Below are 26,960 nucleotides of genomic sequence, written 5' to 3' on the forward strand. Positions count from 1 at the left end.
GGAGAGCAATTGTTTACTCTACCATCAGCTCCCCTGAGGCCCCACTTGACATTTCTCAATGAAAGGCCACCAAGGACCCTGCCTGTTATGTCGTGTAGGCCAGTGCCAGAGCACCATGTTTTTAGAGATAGAGAGAGGCGGTGGATGCAGTGTTTACATGGGACTAGATGTAATCAGCTCGATTGCATTTTGGCAGGGGTGGTGGGTTTAAAGAGCACTCGTGTGAGCGCACGCACACGGACACACGCATTTGTGCACCTTTTTAAAAATAAATTCCATTTTAACATTGGGAAACCAACTCCATTTGGGATTAATCCTTTTGTTTTCCCAAGTGTGTCCACTTACGCTCAGCAAACACCAAATCAAAGCCAACCAAACCAAACCAAACTGAGCCTGTGTTGCAATTAAACTACAAACCCAACAAGACATAGCACTCTTTCCATTTTCAAAGCTCCATAAGGAATACATTTACATTTGGACCGAGGCCAGTCTTTGTTTACAGAGCATCCCAATCCAATAGTCTGCCTGGCACTCCCGCTGTATGGCAGAGAGAGAGGAGACCACAGGGAACGGAGTGATTTATGCTAAGACAACACCCAGGACCCGCCAAGTGCGTCAGTGCTCCAAGAAATCTGCTTAAACAACAATAGAGGGAAGAATTAAACCAGCCAGACATCAGCTAGAATGATTTACCAAGGCAACGGTGTGTTGGAACCCGGTGAGGTTCAAGCTTCTCGAAAATCAGTCACTATGAGTCACAGAGGTCAACTCATGGTGCAAGGCTAAGCTAGCTGATGTAGGCTAAGGCCTCCAGCCATTGTTTAACCCCCTGGCACTGGTTTTGATGGAGAGTGACAAAGAACAGGAGGACAGGAGGGACAGGTATAGAAAGGTCTAAATGCCATGCTGGGATGGAGCTGACCTTTCTTAACGTCTGGAGGACCTGGTGGCTTGGGGGTCGGGAAGGAAGGTGGGAGGGAGGTGATGAGAGGGAGAACTGTGAAGGAGGTGAATGGTATGGAAAAATATAAATCTGTGGAAGTTTCCGGTAAAAGTGGAAAGGCTAAGTTGCAAAATTTGACTCAATCGTTCGGTTTGTGAAAAGATTTTGATGTGGAGACACCCTAGACATGGGCCTTAGGGGCCGTAGCGGCCATCTTACAAAATGGCTGCCAACTGTAACACTAATTTACAGTTCAGAAGGATATTTTTAGATAAACACTGGTATTGAACTGGTATTGTTCTGTACCTTACACCTTGTGATGACAGCTTAAAACACAGGACAGTTGAGCTAAAGGATGGGCAAAGTGCTCTCTCTCTCTCTCTCTCTCTCTCTGTTTCTCCCCCCTTTCTCTCTCTCTCTCTCTCTCTCTCTCTCTCTCTCTCTGTCTCTGTCTCTTTCTCGCTTTGTCTCTCTCTCTCTCTCTCTCTCTCTCTCTCTCTCTCTCTCTCTCTCTCTCTCTCTCTCTCTCTCTCTATCTCTTTCTCGCTTTGTCTCTCTCTCTCGCTCTCTATCTCTTTCTTTCTCTCTCTCTCTCTCTGAATTCAATTTAATTTAAAGGGTTTTATTGGCATGGAAACCTATGTTTACATTGCCAAAGCAAGTGAAATAGATCATAAACACAAGTGAAATAAACAATCCGAAATTGTAAGCACTACACACACAACATTTTTTTAATAATAGAGACATTTCAAATGTACAGTGTTGTAACAATGTGCAAATTGTGTAGTTGTAGTACAAAAGGGAAAATAAATAAACTGATAAATATAGGTTGTATTTACAATGGTGCTTGTGCTTCACTGGTTGCCCTTTTCTTGTGGCAACAGGTCACACATCTTGCTGTTGTGATGACACACTGGTATTTAACCTAATAGATATGAGAGTTTATCAAAATTGGATCTCAAATTCTTTGTTGGTCTGTGTAATCTGAGGGAAATATGTGTCTCTAGCAGGAGGTTAGGAAGTGAAGCCCCCCCCCCCCCCCCCTCTCTGCTCATCTCTCTCTCTCTCTCTGCTCATCTGACACAGAGTCACAGGCACACGGTGATTCCTGATTTGCTCTCGTCACAAACACGCAATCTGGTTGGTAGAGCCTATATGAGGGACAGTGTATCCATTGATCTTTACCGCGTACGTTTTTATTGAGGCGCGCGCGGTGTGTCGACCTATAAAAGAGGAGTGCGGCTTGGAGCGCGGGACCAGACTTTCCCCTGTTCTGTTCTTGAGGTGCGATAGAGACTCCATACAAAGATACTGAGCAATATGGAGGGGACTTTCCGAGAGCAGCTTTTCTTCCTTGTGTTATGTCTGTCATTTCTGAAGGGAGACACCAGATACATCGAGGTAAGCCTCAGAAGTCACTTTGCCCGTTAATTTACCTTTTTCGTTCCCATGTGTTTAATGTACTAGACTTTGTCATACGAGCTCAATTAATGCAATAATGTTTTCTGTATGAGAAAAGTTGTTACAACTTTTTGTACTCAGTCAAATAATGTTATCATTGTAATAACTGTCATTGTGCACTTGATTTATGCATTACGTACGCTTCTAACCTTTACTAAAACACTTGAGTTATCTTGCTTGACGGTATATTGTTGTCACTTGTCCACATTAAATCTTGACTTTCTTTTTCTAAATATTATCTAAATGTGGTTGTTTTTGTGTGCAGGAAAATGACATTACACCAGAGGGATTATTTGCACTTCTTAATTCAGAGCTCAAAAGAGAAATACCCGAGACATTAATTTACAGGCGACCCCTCCGTAAGTAACTAACTGAAGTAATTTCTTAAAAGCCTTTATTATGCATATTTGCCGTATACACAGTCGATCTGTGAAGCAATAAAAAAAAATTGCTGACATGTTGAAATCTTCAAAAATGCTTTTATTTAGCATGAAAGGTATATAAAAATGTAAATTTTGCATTTTTCAGTCACAATTGTGAACGGATTTGTGTGAATACTATATAATCGAAAATAATAAATGTGTGATTTAGGCCTCTTGTAATTTATATAATTATAATCTGAATATAACTTTATTGACTAAATTTACAAATTGATGTATACTACTTGAGGAATTGGAAATGTATATTAGATTGCATTTTTTTGTTAGAAAAAAAGATAAACAGCCAATGTGCACACAATTTAATGTTAACCCTGTCTCTGTCTCCATTTCTCTCTCCCTCTCCATGTCATCTCTCTTTCTGTCTCTATATCTCCCACTCTCCCCCTCTCTGTTACTCCCACACCCATCTCCCTCCTTCTTCCCCTCTTCCCTATCTCTCCCCTCTTTCTCTCCTCCTTCTCCCTATCCTTCTCTACCACCTTCCCTTTCTTCCTCCCGTCCTCATCCTCTCCCGCTCTCAGGTTGTCTGGACATGGTGGCAGTAGAGGGTCAGTTCACCTTCACAGCAGACCGGTCTCAGCTCAGCTGTGCTGCTTTCTTCATCGCTGAGCCCGAACAGGTCATCAGTGTGGAGTATGACAGCGTCGACATCGACTGCAGGGGAGGAGACTTCATCAAGGTAACCGCACGCACACATGCAAAGTACACACGCACAGCAAACACACACACACCACCTCTTTCACACCCACATACATCCCAAATACTATTCCCCTCCCACCTTCACCTTGACTGACATCAGCACCACCAGGTCCAGGGATAGATTCACTTTTCCAGACAATTGATGGGATGAAATTCCCGGCAGATTATTTTGTTGTTATTCGTGCCCAGGTCTGAGTAGTGCTCTTCCCCCGAGGCTAGGCGTAATCCCTCACCTTACCCCCTGGCCTGGGAACACTCGTTCTCAGTAGAAGATAATTACAGACTCCTAAATACCACAAAATGATACAGTCACTTAGCAGATGCTGTCACCAAGGGTAACATAGGGTATTTTCCGGTGTCGTTTTCTTACTTGACTTTTGTGAATTTGTGCTAAGGCTTCAATTGAGTCCCACCCTTGATTTACAGCCAGGTCATACCAGATCGACTTCAGTATTCAACGTTTGTCCAAGTCCCCAGGACATCAGGAGATACCTCCAATACCGTCCACTAGGGGCAACCTGAGCACCTATTACCATCTAGTAGGCTCCAAGGATGGCGGGTTCAATCCCAGTGCTAGGCACTCTTTGTATTTTTCTGTTTTAACCCTATCCCAAACCTTAAGCCTTACCATAGCCCTTTACACTCATACGCATATGTGGGTTGAAAATGGCATCTTTGGGCACTAATAAGCACCTAATCGGAAAGCAGTATTTTGAAAGATGAGACGTTGAGGATTATAATAAATACTGATTTGATGTCGTACAAGCAAGCCAAACACCCGTGAGTCCAAATGTGCACTTCACATTTCTATATTATACAACTCATGTCATATACAGTGTCAACGTTTTTTTCATCGCTGTGTTTGATGTACAGTTACAAGATGACATGGGGTCGTACCCTGGGTTGTTCATTGTGAAGAACACCCGCCTGAACGCTCGCATGACTCCTTTCTCTGCGCCCCAAAATGGCGATCGGTTTCTCTGAATTGCCTTGTGGAAAGCCTTACACTGTAAGATCATATTTTATAACTTGGCTAGATATGTTGGCAACAGAACAAGCTCGCAAGTAACACCCACCTGACACAGATTGCGATTTATAATGTTTTTATTTTATTTATTTTTTTACAGTAATTGTGTTTGGATGCAGGGCTGTGTTCCAAACAAAACAACTACAAGTGTGCTTGTTCTAGTTCCTTAACGGCACATGGGAGAGCTACAGCACCATATAGTTGAGGACTCTTCTTTGAGTCATAAAAGTGTATTGGAATTACTTTGGAACTGTAAACGCTTTGGAGGGATGTTTGGCCACTTGGAGTTAGTCCTCTCACTCAAATCCTTGTCATTTTTCTGTCTTATGTTGCACCCACCTCAAATTTTCCAGGAATATTCTTATCATCTTACTAAATGTTCAGAATCGTTATCAGATTTCGTTATCAACAAATGCGGTGAAAAGTACAGTAAATGTCAAATGCACATAAAATCAACAGTGTAATGTTTGGATTCAGTCTTGTGTCAGGTGAACTGTTGTTTCATCAACTTTGGTCAGATAATTTCCCCATGATCTCAAAACTGTTCCTTTCAATTGCTACCATGCTTATGCATTTGCTTTTCACATTTCTTCTGTAAGAAACATTTCAATTTAGCCATATTCATATCGGCCAATTCCCTCGAGTGTAAAGGGTTAATCAGTCGGAATTAATGGCTAAACTTAACTGTAGAAATTTGACGTTTAAAAAAAATTGCATTGTTTAGAAGGAGTGCAAGGGCAAATTGAGTCACAGAGTACGCATTTTCTAACGGAAATATGCAAATACATGCTACAACGCGCCAATAGGATCTCGCTAGCTTGTGCTTGGCTCTGCCCACCGCCTTGCTTGTTCTGCCCACTATGCTTAACTTGCTCCCATTGGAAACGATACCCTGTGGTCTATCTTGGGTTAGTTCTTAGGTGATACCTTGTTGGGAATTAACCACACACAGACACAACAGAGTCACTTCTTGATTTGAACACTGGCGCAAACGGAATCCACCTTTAAAAGTCAATTACAGTGAACAGGTTGTTCATCTGCATTTTTTGGAACCCTCGTTTTGCGTACAGAGAAAACTTCTGGAGATTGGATTTGATTGAATGCTTTTGATGAAGTCCACATCTCTCTCCTCTCCCAGGTGTTTGACGGCTGGGTGATGAAGGGAGAGAAGTTCCCTAGTTCCCAGGACCACGCCCTGCCGTTGATGGAACGCTATGTGGACTACTGCGACTCTGGGACAGTCAGGAGAACCGTGCGGTCGTCTCAGAACGTTGCCATGCTGTTCTTCCGCATTCACACTGCCGGGAGCTCCTTCACGCTGACAGTCAGGAAACCCATCAACCCTTTCCGTGAGTAGAGACCTGCACCAGCCTGATGGCCAGTTTTCGTGTTAATGACCTTTAAGGTTGTACTTTGAGTGCATGAACTGAAGCCCCGCATCAGTTGTCCTGATCTTCTCCACATTCTGATTGTGCCCACATTTGTCGACAGGTGTAGACAATCAAAAGTTGCATTGTGAACTGATTGTGATTAGATCTTCCTGACCACCTCCAGAGGTAGTCGAAGATATAACTTGTACGGATTTCCTTGAAGTGTAAACAGATCCGGACAACTAAAGCTTAAAGCCAATTTATGCTTGCTCTGGTGGGCACCGTAGAGAAGGCTTGAAGCAATTGCAGAGTCTCCGGAGGCTTGCGGAAGCCAAATCGAGCTCCGTACCGCATCGCCGCGTACCTCCCAAATGTTGTAACAATGCGTCGGGCTCTGTGTAGCTCTGCATTGACATGATTAGTTGATGGTAGGTGGGAGCAAGAGTTCCTGTATAAACACAAACTCATTTCCTTGACAACAGCTCTGATCTGCTCCACGAAGTGCAAGAAGTAGGCCTATAAATGATCTGACTTCTGCAGAGGCCTCAGTGCAGTAAATGCTGTACGGCCACTGCAACTGAAAGGTTGCTAGATCGAATCCCCGAGCTGACAAGGTAAAAATCTGCCCCTGAGCAAGGCAGTTAACCCACTGTCCCTAGGCCGTTATTGTAAATAAGAATTTGTTCTTAACTGACTTGCCTAGTTAAATAAAGATTAAGTAAAAATAAATAAAAAGATGTCTCGGATTGACCATGTAGAGCCTTTTATACCTTTTGGCCAAATTCACGCTTGTCCCGCTCTCTAAAAAGAAATCACACCGGCCAGTTGAAGTAGTAATTATGGACAAAGTTACCTCTACAATTCCTCCAGAATTAACATTCTTCATTAGAAACAAAGTGCCTATACTGGCACTGTGGTCGGATGCCACAGGCCAATCGAAATTAGATAACGCATATAGAAGTAAGGATATTTATGAAGAGATATCGTCCCGAATGAGAGAAAAAGGGTTCTCCCGTTCCCACGTCCAATGCCAGTGAAAAATATTAATAAAATACTGGAAAACATTGTACAGAAATGCCAAGGGCTGTAATAACAGGCGTGCTATTAGGTGTGCCAACATGGGGCAGGATGCCAATGTAATGCTATAATAGTACTTTATACCACGTTATAATGCCAGGGTTGTGTGCTAATGTTTTAGGTGACCCTTTAGGTTGTTCAAGCTGCTCACGTCTAAGCCGTACTTGTGTGTGTGTGTTTGCATTTGTACTAAGCAATTTTGCCCACTTAAATGGATACATTTTTGCTATAAGGTCAACACGCCTAGAGACACTGATATATCCCCCAACCCGCGCACCAATGACATGGACGTCAATTAAGGCAGCCCCCCGCACCTCTCTGATCCAGAGGGGTGTTGTTAAATACAGAAGATACATTTCTGTTCAATGCATTCAGTTGTGCAACTGACGAGTTATCCCTTTCCTATCTCATGCCACCCCCACCTCTCCCCCTACAGCCTGTAATATCATCTCACAGACACCAGAGGGCAGCTTCACCATGGTGATACCCCAGCAGCACAGGAACTGCAGCTTCTCCATCATCTACCCTGTAGAGATCAAGATTGCTGAGCTCAGCCTGGGACACCTCAACGACTTCCCCATCAAGGTGAGCCCTGAGCAGGGAAACATCTGAGCCTAGAGGTCCGAAGCACTGCTCATTTTCTTTTCGCCCCGGGATATGTTTTGGTTGATTAATGTCACTCACTAATTAGCCAGAGATTCCACTAACTAGGTGTCACAGGTCAATCAAAAATCCTGATAAGAGGGGAAGAATAGAAAAAACATCAGCGATTCTGGCTTCTGGCAGGAGGTGGTTTAGTGAACTACCCTGCCAAAGACCTAGAGAACTGTGTTAGCTCCCAGTGAAGATGAGTGGATGCTTGGAGTCGGTGGAGATGAGTGTGAGGGGGTAGAAGGAAAGAAAGAAAGATGGAAAGAAGGAAGAAAGAAAGGGAGGGAAGTAAAAAAATACTTGTTAATCCATTGAGCTGGTCTTTCTCTACAGAGGTCTATCCCAGGCTGTGCGGGAGCAGGGGACTTTGTGGAGCTGCTGGGAGGGAACGGAATGGACCCGTCTAAAATGTTCCCTGTAGCTGACCTTTGCTACAACTTTAACGGTCCCGGTGAGCGGCACCCACACCATCACCATCCTAACTACAGTAGATCTTTACTACCCACCATCACCATCCTAACTAGAATATATCTTTATTACCCACCATCACCATCCTAACTAGAATATATCTTTATTACCCACCATCACCATCCTAACTAGAATATATCTTTATTACCCACCATCACCATCCTAACTAGAATATATCTTTATTAACCCCACCATCACCATCCTAACTAGAATATATCTTTATTACCCACCATCACCATCCTAACTAGAATATATCTTTATTAACCCCACCATCACCATCCTAACTAGAATATATCTTTATTAATCCCACCATCACCATCCTAACTAGAATATATCTTTATTAACCCCACCATCACCATCCTAACTAGAATATATCTTTATTACCCACCATCACCATCCTAACTAGAATATATCTTTATTAACCCCACCATCACCATCTTAACTAGAATATATCTTTATTAACCCCACCATCACCATCCTAACTAGAATATATCTTTATTACCCACCATCACCATCCTAACTAGAATATATCTTTATTAACCCCACCATCACCATCCTAACTAGAATATATCTTTATTACCCACCATCACCATCCTAACTAGAATATATCTTTATTACCCACCATCACCATCCTAACTAGAATATATCTTTATTACCCAGTAGATCTTTATCACCCACCATCACCATCCTAACTAGAATATATCTTTATTACCCACCATCACCATCCTAACTAGAATATATCTTTATTAACCCCACCATCACCATCCTAAGTAGAATATATCTTTATTACCCACCATCACCATCCTAACTAGAATATATCTTTATTACCCACCATCACCATCCTAAGTAGAATATATCTTTATTACCCACCATCACCATCCTAACTAGAATATATCTGTATTACCCACCATCACCATCCTAACTAGAATATATCTTTATTACCCACCATCACCATCCTAACTAGAATATATCTTTATTACCCACCATCACCATCCTAAGTAGAATATATCTTTATTACCCACCATCACCATCCTAACTAGAATATATCTTTATTACCCACCATCACCATCCTAACTAGAATATATCTTTATTACCCACCATCACCATCCTAAGTAGAATATATCTTTATTACCCACCATCACCATCCTAAGTAGAATATATCTTTATTACCCACCATCACCATCCTAACTAGAATATATCTTTATTACCCACCATCACCATCCTAACTAGAATATATCTTTATTATCTCCACCATCACCATCCTAACTAGAATATATCTTTATTACCCACCATCACCATCCTAACTAGAATATATCTTTATTAACTCCACCATCACCATCCTAAGTAGAATATATCTTTATTAACTCCACCATCACCATCCTAACAAGAATATATCTTTATTACCCACCATCACCATCCTAACTAGAATATATCTTTATTAACTCCACCATCACCATCCTAACTAGAATATATCTTTATTACCCACCATCACCATCCTAACTAGAATATATCTTTATTACCCACCATCACCATCCTAACTAGAATATATCTTTATTACCCACCATCCTAACTAGAATATATCTTTATTACCCACCATCACCATCCTAACTAGAATATATCTTTATTACCCACCATCACCATCCTAAGTAGAATATATCTTTATTAACTCCACCATCACCATCCTAACTAGAATATATCTTTATTACCCACCATCACCATCCTAACTAGAATATATCTTTATTACCCACCATCACCATCCTAACTAGAATATATCTTTATTACCCACCATCACCATCCTAACTAGAATATATCTTTATTAACTCCACCATCACCATCCTAACTAGAATATATCTTTATTACCCTCCATCACCATCCTAACTAGAATATATCTTTATTACCCACCATCACCATCCTAACTAGAATATATCTTTATTAACTCCACCATCACCATCCTAACTAGAATATATCTTTATTACCCACCATCACCATCCTAACTAGAATATATCTTTATTACCCTCCATCACCATCCTAACTAGAATATATCTTTATTACCCACCATCACCATCCTAACTAGAATATATCTTTATTACCCAGTAGATCTTTATCACCCACCATCACATCCTAACTAGAATATATCTTTATTACCCACCATCACCATCCTAACTAGAATATATCTTTATTACCCACCATCACCATCCTAACTAGAATATATCTTTATTAACCCACCATCACCATCCTAACTAGAATATATCTTTATTACCCACCATCACCATCCTAACTAGAATATATCTGTATTACCCACCATCACCATCCTAACTAGAATATATCTTTATTACCCACCATCACCATCCTAAGTAGAATATATCTTTATTACCCACCATCATCATCCTAACTAGAATATATCTTTATTACACACACCATCCTAACTAGAATATATCTTTATTACCCACCATCACCATCCTAACTAGAATATATCTTTATTACCCACCATCACCATCCTAAGTAGAATATATCTTTATTACCCACCATCACCATCCTAACTAGAATATATCTTTATTACCCACCATCACCATCCTAAGTAGAATATATCTTTATTACCCACTCCTAACTAGAATATTTTATTATCTTTTTAACATCATCACCATCCTAAATAGAATATATCTTTATTAACCACCATCACCATCCTAACTAGAATATATCTTTATTACCCACCATCACCATCCAACTAGAATATATCTTTATACCCACCATCACCATCCTAACTAGAATATATCTTTATACATCCATCACCATCCTAACTAGAATATATCTTTATTACCCACCATCACCATCCTACTAGATATATCTTTATTACCCACCATCCCCATCCTAACTAGATATTATCTTTATTACCCACCATTTACCATCCTAACTAGAATATATCTTTATTACCCACCATCACCATCCTAACTAGAATATATCTTTATTACCACATCACCATCCTAACTAGAATATATCTTTATTACCACCATCACCATCCTAACTAGAATATATCTTATTACCCACCATCACCATCCTAATAGAATATATTATTACCCACCATCACCATCCTAACTAGAATATATCTTTATTAACCCACCATCACCATCCTAAGTAGAATATATCTTTATTAACCCACCATCACCATCCTAAGTAGAATATATCTTTATTACCCACCATCACCATCCTAACTAGTATATATCTTATTACCCACCATCACCATCCTAACTAGAATATATCTTTATTACCCACATCATCATCCTAACTAGAATATATCTTTATACCCACCATCACATCCAAACTAGAATATATCTTTATTACCCACCATCACCATCCTAACTAGAATATATTTTATTAACATCCATCACCATCCTAACTAGAATATATCTTTATTACCCACCATCACCATCCTAACTAGAATATATCTTTATTACCCACCATCACCATCCAAACTAGAATATATCTTTATTACCCACCATCACCATAACTAGAATATATCTTTATTAACCCATCCATCACCCATCCTAACTAGAATATATCTTTATTACCCACCATCACCTCCCTAACTAGAATATCAGCTGTACTTACCCCACCACTACCATCCCTAAACTAGATATATCTTTATTACACACCATCACCAGTCCCTAACTCTAGAATATATCTTTTATTAACATCCATCACCATCACTAACTAGAATATATCTTTAGTTACCCACACATCACATCCTCACTAGAATATATCTTTATTACCCACCATCACAATCCTAACTAGATATATCTTTATTACCCACCATCACCATCCTAACTAGAATATATCTTTATTACCCACCATCACCTCTAACTAGAATATATCTTTATTACCCACCATCACCATCCTAACTAGAATATATCTTGTATTACCCAACATCACCATCCTACTAGAATATATCTGTATTACCCACCATCACATCTAAGTAGAATATATCTTTATTACCCACCATCACCATCCTAAGTAGAATATATCTTATTACCCACACCATCACCATCCTAACTAGAATATATCTTTATTAACTCCACCATTCACCATCCTAACTAGAATATATCCTTTATTACCCCACCATCACCATCCCTAACTAGAATATATCCTTGTATACCACCATCACCATCCTAACTAGAATATATCTTTATTAACCCCACCATCACAATCCTAACTAGAATATATCTTTATTACCCACCATCACCATCCTTACTAGAATATATCTTTATTACCCACCATCACCATCCTAAGTAGAATATATCTTTATTAACATCCATCACCATCTAACTACAATATATCTTTATTACCCACCATCACCATCCTAACTAGAATATATCTTTATTACCCACCATCACCATCCAAACTAGAATATATCTTTATTACCCACCATCACCATCCTAACTAGAATATATCTTTATTAACCTACATCACCATCCTAACTAGAATATATCTTTATTACCCACACATCACCATCCTAACTAGAATATATCTTTATTAACCACCATCACCATCCTAACTAGAATATATCTTTATTACCCACCATCACCATCCTAACTAGAATATATCTTTATCACCCACCATCACCATCCTAACTAGAATATATCTTTATTACCCACCATCACCATCCTAACGTAGGACTATAGTCTTTATTACCCACCATCACCCATCCTAACTAGACTATATCATTTATTACCCACCCATCCACCATCCTAACTAGAATATTATCTTTATTAACACACCATCACCATCCTAACTACGAACTATACTCTTTATTACCCCACCATCACCATCCCTAACTAGAATATATCTTTATTTACCCACCATCACCATCCTAACGTAGAATATATCTTTATCTACCCACCATCACATCTACGTAGAATATATCTTTATTAACTCCACCATCACCATCCTAACTAGAATATATCTTTATTACCCCCCATTCACCATTCCTAACTAGAATATATCTTTATTAACCACCATTCACCATCCTAAGCTAGGAATATATCTTTATGTACCCACCATCACCATCCTAACTAGTAATATATCTTTTATTACCCACCTGATCACCATTCCCTAACTAGAATATATCTTTATTACCCACCATCACCATCCTACTAGAATATATCTTTAATTACCCACCATCACCATCCCTAACTAGAATATATCTTTATTACCCACCATCACCATCCTAACGTAGAATATATCTTTATTAACCCACATCACCATCCTAACTAGAATATATCTTTATTTACCCACCATCACCATCCTAACTAGAATATATCCTTTATTACCCACCATCACCATCCTAAGTAGAATATATCTTTATTAACCACCATCACAATCCTAACTAGTATATATCTGTATTACCCACCATCACCATCCTAACTAGAATATATCTTTATTACCCACCATCACCATCCTAACTAGTATATATCTTTATTACCCACCATCACCATCCTAACTAGAATATATCTTTATTAACCACCATCACCATCCTAACTAGAATATATCTTTATTACCCACCATCACCATCCTAACTAGAATATATCTTTATTACCCACCATCACCATCCTAACTAGAATATATCTTTATTACCCACCATCACCATCCTAACTAGAATATATCTTTATTACCCACCATCACCATCCTAACTAGAATATATCTTTATTAACTCCACCATCACCATCCTAACTAGAATATATCTTTATTACCCACCATCACCATCCTAACTAGAATATATCTTTATTACCCACCATCACCATCCTAACTAGAATATATCTTTATTACCCACCATCACCATCCTAACTAGAATATATCTTTATTAACTCCACCATCACCATCCTAACTAGAATATATCTTTATTACCCACCATCACTATCCTAACTAGAATATATCTTTATTTCCCACCATCACCATCCTAACTAGAATATATCTTTATTACCCACCATCACCATCCTAACTAGAATATATCTTTATTACCCACCATCACCATCCTAACTAGAATATATCTTTATTTCCCACCATCACCATCCTAACTAGAATATATCTTTATTAACTCCACCATCACCATCCTAACTAGAATATATCTTTATTAACTCCACCATCACTATCCTAACTAGAATATATCTTTATTACCCACCATCACCATCCTAACTAGAATATATCTTTATTACCCACCATCACCGCCCTAACTAGAATATATCTTTATTACCCACCATCACCATCCTAACTAGAATATATCTTTATTACCCACCACCATCCTTACTAGAATATATCTTTATTACCCACCATCACCGCCCTAACTAGAATATATCTTTATTACCCACCATCACCATCCTAACTAGAATATATCTTTATTACCCACCATCACCATCCTAACTAGAATATATCTTTATTACCCACCATCACCATCCTAACTAGAATATATCTTTATCACCCACCATCACCATCCTAAGTAGAATATATCTTTATTAACCACCATCACAATCCTAACTAGTATATATCTGTATTACCCACCATCACCATCCTAACTAGAATATATCTTTATTACCCACCATCACCATCCTAACTAGTATATATCTTTATTACCCACCATCACCATCCTAACTAGAATATATCTTTATTAACCACCATCACCATCCTAACTAGAATATATCTTTATTACCCACCATCACCATCCTAACTAGAATATATCTTTATTACCCACCATCACCATCCTAACTAGAATATATCTTTATTACCCACCATCACCATCCTAACTAGAATATATCTTTATTACCCACCATCACCATCCTAACTAGAATATATCTTTATTACCCACCATCACCATCCAAACTAGAATATATCTTTATTACCCACCATCACCATCCTAACTAGAATATATCTTTATTAACATCCATCACCATCCTAACTAGAATATATCTTTATTACCCACCATCACCATCCTAACTAGAATATATCTTTATTACCCACCATCACCATCCAAACTAGAATATATCTTTATTACCCACCATCACCATCCTAACTAGAATATATCTTTATTAACATCCATCACCATCCTAACTAGAATATATCTTTATTACCCACCATCACCATCCTAACTAGAATATATCTTTATTACCCACCATCACCATCCTAACTAGTATGTATCTTTATTACCCACCATTACCATCCTAACTAGAATATATCTTTATTACCCACCATCACCATCCTAACTAGAATATATCTTTATTACCCACCATCACCGCCCTAACTAGAATATATCTTTATTACCCACCATCACCATCCTAACTAGAATATATCTTTATTACCCACCATCACCATCTTAACTAGAATATATCTTTATTACCCACCATCACCATCTTAACTAGAATATATCTTTATTACCCACCATCACCATCCTAACTAGAATATATCTTTATTACCCACCATCACCATCTTAACTAGAATATATCTTTATTACCCACCATCACCATCCTAACTAGAATATATCTTTATTACCCACCATCACCATCCTAAGTAGAATATATCTTTATTACCCACCATCACCATCCTAAGTAGAATATATCTTTATTACCCACCATCACCATCCTAATTAGAATATATCTTTATTACCCACCATCACCATCCTAACTAGTATGTATCTTTATTACCCACCATTACCATCCTAACTAGAATATATCTTTATTACCCACCATCACCATCCTAAGTAGAATATATCTTTATTACCCACCATCACCGCCCTAACTAGAATATATCTTTATTACCCACCATCACCATCCTAACTAGAATATATCTTTATTACCCACCATCACCATCTTAACTAGAATATATCTTTATTACCCACCATCACCATCCTAACTAGAATATATCTTTATTACCCACCATCACCATCCTAACTAGAATATATCTTTATTACCCACCATCACCATCCTAACTAGAATATATCTTTATCACCCACCATCACCATCCTAAGTAGAATATATCTTTATTAACCACCATCACAATCCTAACTAGTATATATCTGTATTACCCACCATCACCATCCTAACTAGAATATATCTTTATTACCCACCATCACCATCCTAACTAGTATATATCTTTATTACCCACCATCACCATCCTAACTAGAATATATCTTTATTAACCACCATCACCATCCTAACTAGAATATATCTTTATTACCCACCATCACCATCCTAACTAGAATATATCTTTATTACCCACCATCACCATCCTAACTAGAATATATCTTTATTACCCACCATCACCATCCTAACTAGAATATATCTTTATTACCCACCATCACCATCCTAACTAGAATATATCTTTATTACCCACCATCACCATCCAAACTAGAATATATCTTTATTACCCACCATCACCATCCTAACTAGAATATATCTTTATTAACATCCATCACCATCCTAACTAGAATATATCTTTATTACCCACCATCACCATCCTAACTAGAATATATCTTTATTACCCACCATCACCATCCAAACTAGAATATATCTTTATTACCCACCATCACCATCCTAACTAGAATATATCTTTATTAACATCCATCACCATCCTAACTAGAATATATCTTTATTACCCACCATCACCATCCTAACTAGAATATATCTTTATTACCCACCATCACCATCCTAACTAGTATGTATCTTTATTACCCACCATTACCATCCTAACTAGAATATATCTTTATTACCCACCATCACCATCCTAACTAGAATATATCTTTATTACCCACCATCACCATCCTAACTAGAATATATCTTTATTACCCACCATCACCATCCTAACTAGAATATATCTGTATTACCCACCATCACCATCCTAAGTAGAATATATCTTTATTACCCACCATCACCATCCTAAGTAGAATATATCTTTATTACCCACACCATCACCATCCTAACTAGAATATATCTTTATTAACTCCACCATCACCATCCTAACTAGAATATATCTTTATTACCCACCATCACCATCCTAACTAGAATATATATGTATTACCCACCATCACCATCCTAACTAGAATATATCTTTATTAACCCCACCATCACAATCCTAACTAGAATATATCTTTATTACCCACCATCACCATCCTTACTAGAATATATCTTTATTACCCACCATCACCATCCTAAGTAGAATATATCTTTATTAACATCCATCACCATCCTAACTACAATATATCTTTATTACCCACCATCACCATCCTAACTAGAATATATCTTTATTACCCACCATCACCATCCAAACTAGAATATATCTTTATTACCCACCATCACCATCCTAACTAGAATATATCTTTATTAACATACATCACCATCCTAACTAGAATATATCTTTATTACCCACCATCACCATCCTAACTAGAATATATCTTTATTAACCACCATCACCATCCTAACTAGAATATATCTTTATTACCCACCATCACCATCCTAACTAGAATATATCTTTATCACCCACCATCACCATCCTAACTAGAATATATCTTTATTACCCACCATCACCATCCTAAGTAGAATATATCTTTATTACCCACCATCCTAACTAGAATATATCTTTATTACCCACCATCACAACTAGAATATATCTTTATTACCCACCATCACCATCCTAACTAGAATATATCTTTATTACCCACCATCACCATCCTAACTAGAATATATCTTTATTACCCACCATCACATCCTAACTAGAATATATCTTTATTACCCACCATCACCATCCTAACTAGAATATATCTTTATTACCCACCATCACCATCCTAACTAGAATATATCTTTATTACCCACCATCACCATCCTAACTAGAATATATCTTTATTACCCACCATCACAACTAGAATATATCTTTATTACCGTCCATCACAACTAGAATATATCTTTATTACCCACCATCCTAACTAGAATATATCTTTATTACCCACCATCACCATCCTAACTAGAATATATCTTTATTACCCACCATCACCATCCTAAGTAGAATATATCTTTATTACCCACCATCACCATCCTAACTAGAATATATCTTTATTACCCACCATCACCATCCTAAGTAGAATATATCTTTATTACCCACCATCACCATCCTAACTAGAATATATCTTTATTACCCACCATCACCATCCTAACTAGAATATATCTTTATTACCCACCATCACCATCCTAACTAGAATATATCTTTATTACCCACCATCACCATCCTAACTAGAATATATCTTTATTACCCACCATCACCATCCTAAGTAGAATATATCTTTATTACCCACCATCACCATCCTAACTAGAATATATCTTTATTACCCACCATCACCATCCTAACTAGAATATATCTTTATTACCCACCATCACCATCCTAACTAGAATATATCTTTATTACCCACCATCACCATCCTAACTAGAATATATCTTTATTACCCACCATCACCATCCTAACTAGAATATATCTGTATTACCCACCATCACCATCCTAAGTAGAATATATCTTTATTACCCACCATCACCATCCTAAGTAGAATATATCTTTATTACCCACACCATCACCATCCTAACTAGAATATATCTTTATTACCCACCATCACCATCCTAACTAGAATATATCTTTATTACCCACCATCACCATCCTAACTAGAATATATCTTTATTACCCACCATCACCATCCTAACTATAATATATCTTTATCACCCACCTTCACCATCCTAACTAGAATATATCTTTATTACCCACCATCACCATCCTAACTAGAATATATCTTTATTACCCACCATCACCATCCTAAGTAGAATATATCTTTATTACCCACCATCACCATCCTAACTAGAATATAGCTGTATTACCCACCATCACCATCCTAACTAGAATATATCTTTATTAACCCCACCATCACAATCCTAACTAGAATATATCTTTATTACCCACCATCACCATCCTAACTAGAATATATCTTTATTACCCACCATCACCATCCTAAGTAGAATATATCTTTATTACCCACCATCACCATCCTAAGTAGAATATATCTTTATTACCCACCATCACCATCCTAACTAGAATATATCTTTATTACCCACCATCACCATCCTAACTAGAATATATCTTTATTACCCACCATCACCATCCTAACTAGAATATATCTTTATTACCCACCATCACCATCCTAACTAGAATATATCTGTATTACCCACCATCACCATCCTAAGTAGAATATATCTTTATTACCCACCATCACCATCCTAAGTATAATATATCTTTATTACCCACACCATCACCATCCTAACTAGAATATATCTTTATTACCCACCATCACCATCCTAACTAGAATATATCTTTATCACCCACCATCACCATCCTAAGTAGAATATATCTTTATTACCCACCATCACAATCCTAACTAGTATATATCTGTATTACCCACCATCACCATCCTAACTAGAATATATCTTTATTACCCACCATCACCATCCTAACTAGTATATATCTTTATTACCCACCATCACCATCCTAACTAGAATATATCTTTATTAACCACCATCACCATCCTAACTAGAATATATCTTTATTACCCACCATCACCATCCTAACTAGAATATATCTTTATTACCCACCATCACCATCCTAACTAGAATATATCTTTATTACCCACCATCACCATCCTAACTAGAATATATCTTTATTACCCACCATCACCATCCTAACTAGAATATATCTTTATTACCCACCATCACCATCCAAACTAGAATATATCTTTATTACCCACCATCACCATCCTAACTAGAATATATCTTTATTAACATCCATCACCATCCTAACTAGAATATATCTTTATTACCCACCATCACCATCCTAACTAGAATATATCTTTATTACCCACCATCACCATCCAAACTAGAATATATCTTTATTACCCACCATCACCATCCTAACTAGAATATATCTTTATTAACATCCATCACCATCCTAACTAGAATATATCTTTATTACCCACCATCACCATCCTAACTAGAATATATCTTCATTACCCACCATCACCATCCTAACTAGTATGTATCTTTATTACCCACCATCACCATCCTAACTAGAATATATCTTTATTACCCACCATCACCATCCTAACTAGAATATATCTTTATTACCCACCATCACCGCCCTAACTAGAATATATCTTTATTACCCACCATCACCATCCTAACTAGAATATATCTTTATTACCCACCATCACCATCTTAACTAGAATATATCTTTATTACCCACCATCACCATCTTAACTAGAATATATCTTTATTACCCACCATCACCATCCTAACTAGAATATATCTTTATTACCCACCATCACCATCTTAACTAGAGTATATCTTTATTACCCACCATCACCATCCTAACTAGAATATATCTTTATTACCCACCATCACCATCCTAACTAGAATATATCTTTATTACCCACCATCACCATCCTAACTAGAATATATCTTTATCACCCACCATCACCATCCTAAGTAGAATATATCTTTATTACCCACCATCACCATCCTAACTAGTATATATCTGTATTACCCACCATCACCATCCTAACTAGAATATATCTTTATTACCCACCATCACCATCCTAACTAGTATATATCTTTATTACCCACCATCACCATCCTAACTAGAATATATCTTTATTAACCACCATCACCATCCTAACTAGAATATATCTTTATTACCCACCATCACCATCCTAACTAGAATATATCTTTATTACCCACCATCACCATCCTAACTAGAATATATCTTTATTACCCACCATCACCATCCTAACTAGAATATATCTTTATTACCCACCATCACCATCCAAACTAGAATATATCTTTATTACCCACCATCACCATCCTAACTAGAATATATCTTTATTAACATCCATCACCATCCTAACTAGAATATATCTTTATTACCCACCATCACCATCCTAACTAGAATATATCTTTATTACCCACCATCACCATCCAAACTAGAATATATCTTTATTACCCACCATCACCATCCTAACTAGAATATATCTTTATTAACATCCATCACCATCCTAACTAGAATATATCTTTATTACCCACCATCACCATCCTAACTAGAATATATCTTTATTAACCACCATCACCATCCTAACTAGAATATATCTTTATTACCCACCATCACCATCCTAACTAGAATATATCTTTATCACCCACCATCACCATCCTAACTAGAATATATCTTTATTACCCACCATCACCATCCTAAGTAGAATATATCTTTATTACCCACCATCCTAACTAGAATATATCTTTATTACCCACCATCACAACTAGAATATATCTTTATTACCCACCATCACCATCCTAACTAGAATATATCTTTATTACCCACCATCACCATCCTAACTAGAATATATCTTTATTACCCACCATCACATCCTAACTAGAATATATCTTTATTACCCACCATCACCATCCTAACTAGAATATATCTTTATCACCCACCATCACCATCCTAACTAGAATATATCTTTATTACCCACCATCACCATCCTAACTAGTATATATCTGTATTACCCACCATCACCATCCTAACTAGAATATATCTTTATTACCCACCATCACCATCCTAACTAGTATATATCTTTATTACCCACCATCACCATCCTAACTAGAATATATCTTTATTAACCACCATCACCATCCTAACTAGAATATATCTTTATTACCCACCATCACCATCCTAACTAGAATATATCTTTATTACCCACCATCACCATCCTAACTAGAATATATCTTTATTACCCACCATCACCATCCTAACTAGAATATATCTTTATTACCCACCATCACCATCCAAACTAGAATATATCTTTATTACCCACCATCACCATCCTAACTAGAATATATCTTTATTAACATCCATCACCATCCTAACTAGAATATATCTTTATTACCCACCATCACCATCCTAACTAGAATATATCTTTATTACCCACCATCACCATCCAAACTAGAATATATCTTTATTACCCACCATCACCATCCTAACTAGAATATATCTTTATTAACATCCATCACCATCCTAACTAGAATATATCTTTATTACCCACCATCACCATCCTAACTAGAATATATCTTTATTAACCACCATCACCATCCTAACTAGAATATATCTTTATTACCCACCATCACCATCCTAACTAGAATATATCTTTATCACCCACCATCACCATCCTAACTAGAATATATCTTTATTACCACCATCACCATCCTAAGTAGAATATATCTTTATTACCCACCATCCTAACTAGAATATATCTTTATTACCCACCATCACAACTAGAATATATCTTTATTACCCACCATCACCATCCTAACTAGAATATATCTTTATTACCCACCATCACCATCCTAACTAGAATATATCTTTATTACCCACCATCACATCCTAACTAGAATATATCTTTATTACCCACCATCACCATCCTAACTAGAATATATCTTTATTACCCACCATCACCATCCTAAGTAGAATATATCTTTATTACCCACCATCACCATCCTAACTAGAATATATCTTTATTACCCACCATCACCATCCTAAGTAGAATATATCTTTATTACCCACCATCACCATCCTAACTAGAATATATCTTTATTACCCACCATCACCATCCTAACTAGAATATATCTTTATTACCCACCATCACCATCCTAACTAGAATATATCTTTATTACCCACCATCACCATCCTAACTAGAATATATCTTTATTACCCACCATCACCATCCTAACTAGAATATATCTTTATTACCCACCATCACCATCCTAACTAGAATATATCTGTATTACCCACCATCACCATCCTAAGTAGAATATATCTTTATTACCCACCATCACCATCCTAAGTAGAATATATCTTTATTACCCACACCATCACCATCCTAACTAGAATATATCTTTATTACCCACCATCACCATCCTAACTAGAATATATCTTTATTACCCACCATCACCATCCTAACTAGAATATATCTTTATTACCCACCATCACCATCCTAACTATAATATATCTTTATCACCCACCATCACCATCCTAACTAGAATATATCTTTATTACCCACCATCACCATCCTAACTAGAATATATCTTTATTACCCACCATCACCATCCTAAGTAGAATATATCTTTATTACCCACCATCACCATCCTAACTAGAATATATCTTTATTACCCACCATCACCATCCTAACTAGAATATATCTTTATTACCCACCATCACCATCCTAACTAGAATATATCTTTATTACCCACCATCACCATCCTAACTAGAATATATCTGTATTACCCACCATCACCATCCTAAGTAGAATATATTTTTATTACCCACCATCACCATCCTAAGTAGAATATATCTTTATTACCCACACCATCACCATCCTAACTAGAATATATCTTTATTACCCACCATCACCATCCTAACTAGAATATATCTGTATTACCCACCATCACCATCCTAACTAGAATATATCTTTATTAACCCCACCATCACAATCCTAACTAGAATATATCTTTATTACCCACCATCACCATCCTAACTAGAATATATCTTTATTACCCACCATCACCATCCTAACTAGAATATATCTTTATTACCCACCATCACCATCCTAAGTAGAATATATCTTTATTACCCACCATCACCATCCTAACTAGAATATATCTTTATTAACCACCATCCCCATCGTTACTAGAATATATCTTTATTACCCACACCATCACCATCCTAACTACTGTATATATTTATTACCCACCATCACCATCCTATCTAGAATATATCTTTATTAACCATCATCACCATTGTTACTAGAATATATCTTTATTACCCACACCATCACCATCCTACTAAAATATATCTTTATTAACCCCACCACCATCCTAACTAGAATATATCTTTATTACCCATTTCTGAATGGAACGTTTTTTGTTGTTGCTTTGCTTACCGTGTGCAATATACTGTCTGACTGTTTTTGACTTTCTCTCTTTTTCTCTCTCTTTCCCTCGTCCTACAGCCCAGATGAAGATAGGTTGCGATAACACGGTGGTTAGGATGGTGTCCAGCGGGAAGTTTGTCAACCGGGTGGTGTTCCAGTACCGTCTGCTGGACCGGCAGGAGCTGCAGAGGATCAAGGTGAACAGTGTGGAGGATTTCTGCTTCACTGGCTGAGCTCTCTGTCTCTTTATCTACCCCCCCCCCCCAACATTTTGTCTATCTACCACCTAGCTAATGGGGACCACCCGTCACCGGCTGCCAAATCTACTATGAGACTGATTACAGAAAAAAAGCCTGAAGGTTGCCATAAAATTCTGTTCTGTACTACATTTTGAGTTTAAAGAGATTTATTAATTTTGTACCTCATTCGTTTTTTCTTTTGCTCACTATATGTTCAATGAATTGTGGCTGGCGCTCAAGCTTAATAAAGTGTTATTTTGTGTTTGTGGGCATTTCTAATATTGGTTTTGATTTTGTATTTAGATTGTTTAACTTGTGTGATTATATGCAGTACATGACTGTACAAACGGGCCAGTGAGGGTGTTAGCAGGGCGTTTTTGGTTCACATTCTTTACAAGAAAGGGTTCTGAAAAAACAGAATGTTTCTATCTATTTATTTTGCGAGACGATGTATGTGGTTACGGGACTGTGGATGGAGGCGAGTGTTCAATGGAGGATGTAAAATACATGTTCATTAGTGTTATCTATATTTATTTGTATCAAACAATTTTTTTGTAATAAAACTGAATCGCATGAGAAAGCACTCATTGGAGATGATAATTCCTTTCATTTTTGAATCAGTAAAATGACGCAGAACTAACAGGGTTGGCTGTCAGGGGAAGGATGCTGGGGGGGGGGGTCTCGTGGGGTCACTATGAAGAGGAATGGAAGATGTCAACATCAGTCACATGTCTCAACCTAACAAGAAAACTCTCTCCAGTTCCCGATTACACAGAATTTAAGCACCCTTAAAATAGTCAATAGTTAAAGACATGTTAATCTAATTTGATTAGTTGAGTTTACTTCAATAGAACCAGAAAGAACACTGTGATATTTTGGTATCCAAGTCATTCCATATCCTGAAGCGTAATCCCTCTAGTTCATGATTACATTTAGATTAGAATGTATTAATTCAGTAAATTATTCATATATTGCTTTGCAGCATTATTCCACATCGCACATGAAACAAACCAATAACAAATTCTCTTGATGAGACACTTTTAGAAGTGGGCTACTTTTGATACCAAGGGTTGATGGTTTAAAGCTTTATGGTTTATTTAGGGTCAAACAGTACTTCATATTTGGTTTCCTGTACACAGAATTAATCACAAACAGATATTCAGTGATATTACCCAAATACAAATATCGGAGCCTCAATAAGCCCACTGTCTTCTACCTGTTTGTTGAAGAAGAAAAAACCCTGAACACAATCAACCTTTCTGCCACCTTTTATATGGCATGACATTACTTATCAATTACTTCTGATTTCCTTTATAAAGGGTTCATGAAGGATTCATTAAGCCGCATTTCAAGTTCTCCTTCATTAAAAGTGCCGTATGTCTGACGTATGTATGAGTAATACTCTCCCCCCCCCCTCTCTCCACATGGTGTGGGTGTTGCTGACGAGTGCTGGCTTGATTAAAGGTCAGAGTGTGTATTGTCACGGTGAGACACCTGGTGCACCACCCCACCGAGCAGCACAGCTAATTGATAAGGATTTGAGATCACCCCAGTCGGGTTTGAGGGTACGCAGGTGTGTGAAGAGTCCTGCAGTGATGTCACGACTGTAAGTCATCTTCAATTGGAAATGGGTCTCACACTGACTCACATCAATGCCTAAACTAGTGGAAAATAAGTGTGTGTGTAAGGGGGGGGGGGGGGTCTATGATGGAAGCTCTGAGGCAATTTTGGCATATGTATTGATTTCTGATTACATGTTGGGAAAACTCATTCTGAGCCTATGGCTGCGTTTACACAGGCAGCCTAATTTGTATCTTTTTCCATTGATTGGTCTTTTGACCAAGAATTTGGCAAAAGATCAGAATTGGGCTGCCTGTGTGAACACAGCCTTTGTGACCTGAGAAATGTATGACCTGTATCTGCAGGAGTTGCTGGTTCAAGGCCTGCTCTAGCTGTTACACTTAAGCGCTACACTACTGCCAGACTCCAGAACAGAGGACCCTACTGCCAGACTCCAGAACAGAGGACCCTACTGCCAGACTCCAGAACAGAGGACACTACTGCCAGACTCCAGAACAGAGGACACTACTGCCAGACTCCAGAACAGAGGACACTACTGTCAGACTCCAGAACAGAGGACACTACTGCCAGACTCCAGAACAGAGGACACTACTGCCAGACTCCAGAACAGAGGACACTACTGTCAGACTCCAGAACAGAGGACACTACTGCCAGACTCCAGAACAGAGGACACTACTGTCAGACTCCAGAACAGAGGACACTACTGCCAGACTCCAGAACAGAGGACACTACTGCCAGACTCCAGAACAGAGGACACTAGTGCCAGACTCCAGAACAGAGGACACTACTGTCAGACTCCAGAACAGAGGACACTACTGCCAGACTCCAGAACAGAGGACACTACTGCCAGACTCCAGAACAGAGGACACTACTGTCAGACTCCAGAACAGAGGACACTACTGTCAGACTCCAGAACAGAGGACACTACTGCCAGACTCCAGAACAGAGGACACTACTGCCAGACT

At 37.8% G+C, this 26,960-nt stretch overlaps 1 protein-coding gene across 2 annotated transcripts; it reads left to right on the forward strand.

The window, feature by feature from the left end:
* The first annotated feature begins 2,260 nt into the window (after positions 1–2,260).
* Positions 2,261–24,408, forward strand: LOC120021817 (corticotropin-releasing factor-binding protein-like). 2 transcript variants are annotated; one of them, XM_038965668.1, is made up of 7 exons: positions 2,261–2,344; positions 2,670–2,763; positions 3,366–3,523; positions 5,709–5,919; positions 7,454–7,602; positions 8,002–8,119; positions 24,254–24,408. In XM_038965668.1, the coding sequence occupies exons 1-7, from the start codon at positions 2,264–2,266 to the stop codon at positions 24,406–24,408; spliced, it is 966 nt and encodes a 321-aa protein (XP_038821596.1). In that variant the 5' UTR covers positions 2,261–2,263. The 2 variants fall into 2 exon arrangements, with proteins under 2 accessions (XP_038821596.1, XP_038821595.1); XM_038965667.1 differs by having other exon boundaries at positions 2,264–2,342; positions 2,662–2,763.
* Positions 24,409–26,960: the final 2,552 nt, after the last annotated feature.

Source organism: Salvelinus namaycush, chromosome 26 (assembly GCF_016432855.1).
Source record: "Salvelinus namaycush isolate Seneca chromosome 26, SaNama_1.0, whole genome shotgun sequence".
In the NCBI taxonomy this organism is placed as follows: Eukaryota; Metazoa; Chordata; class Actinopteri; order Salmoniformes; family Salmonidae; genus Salvelinus; species Salvelinus namaycush.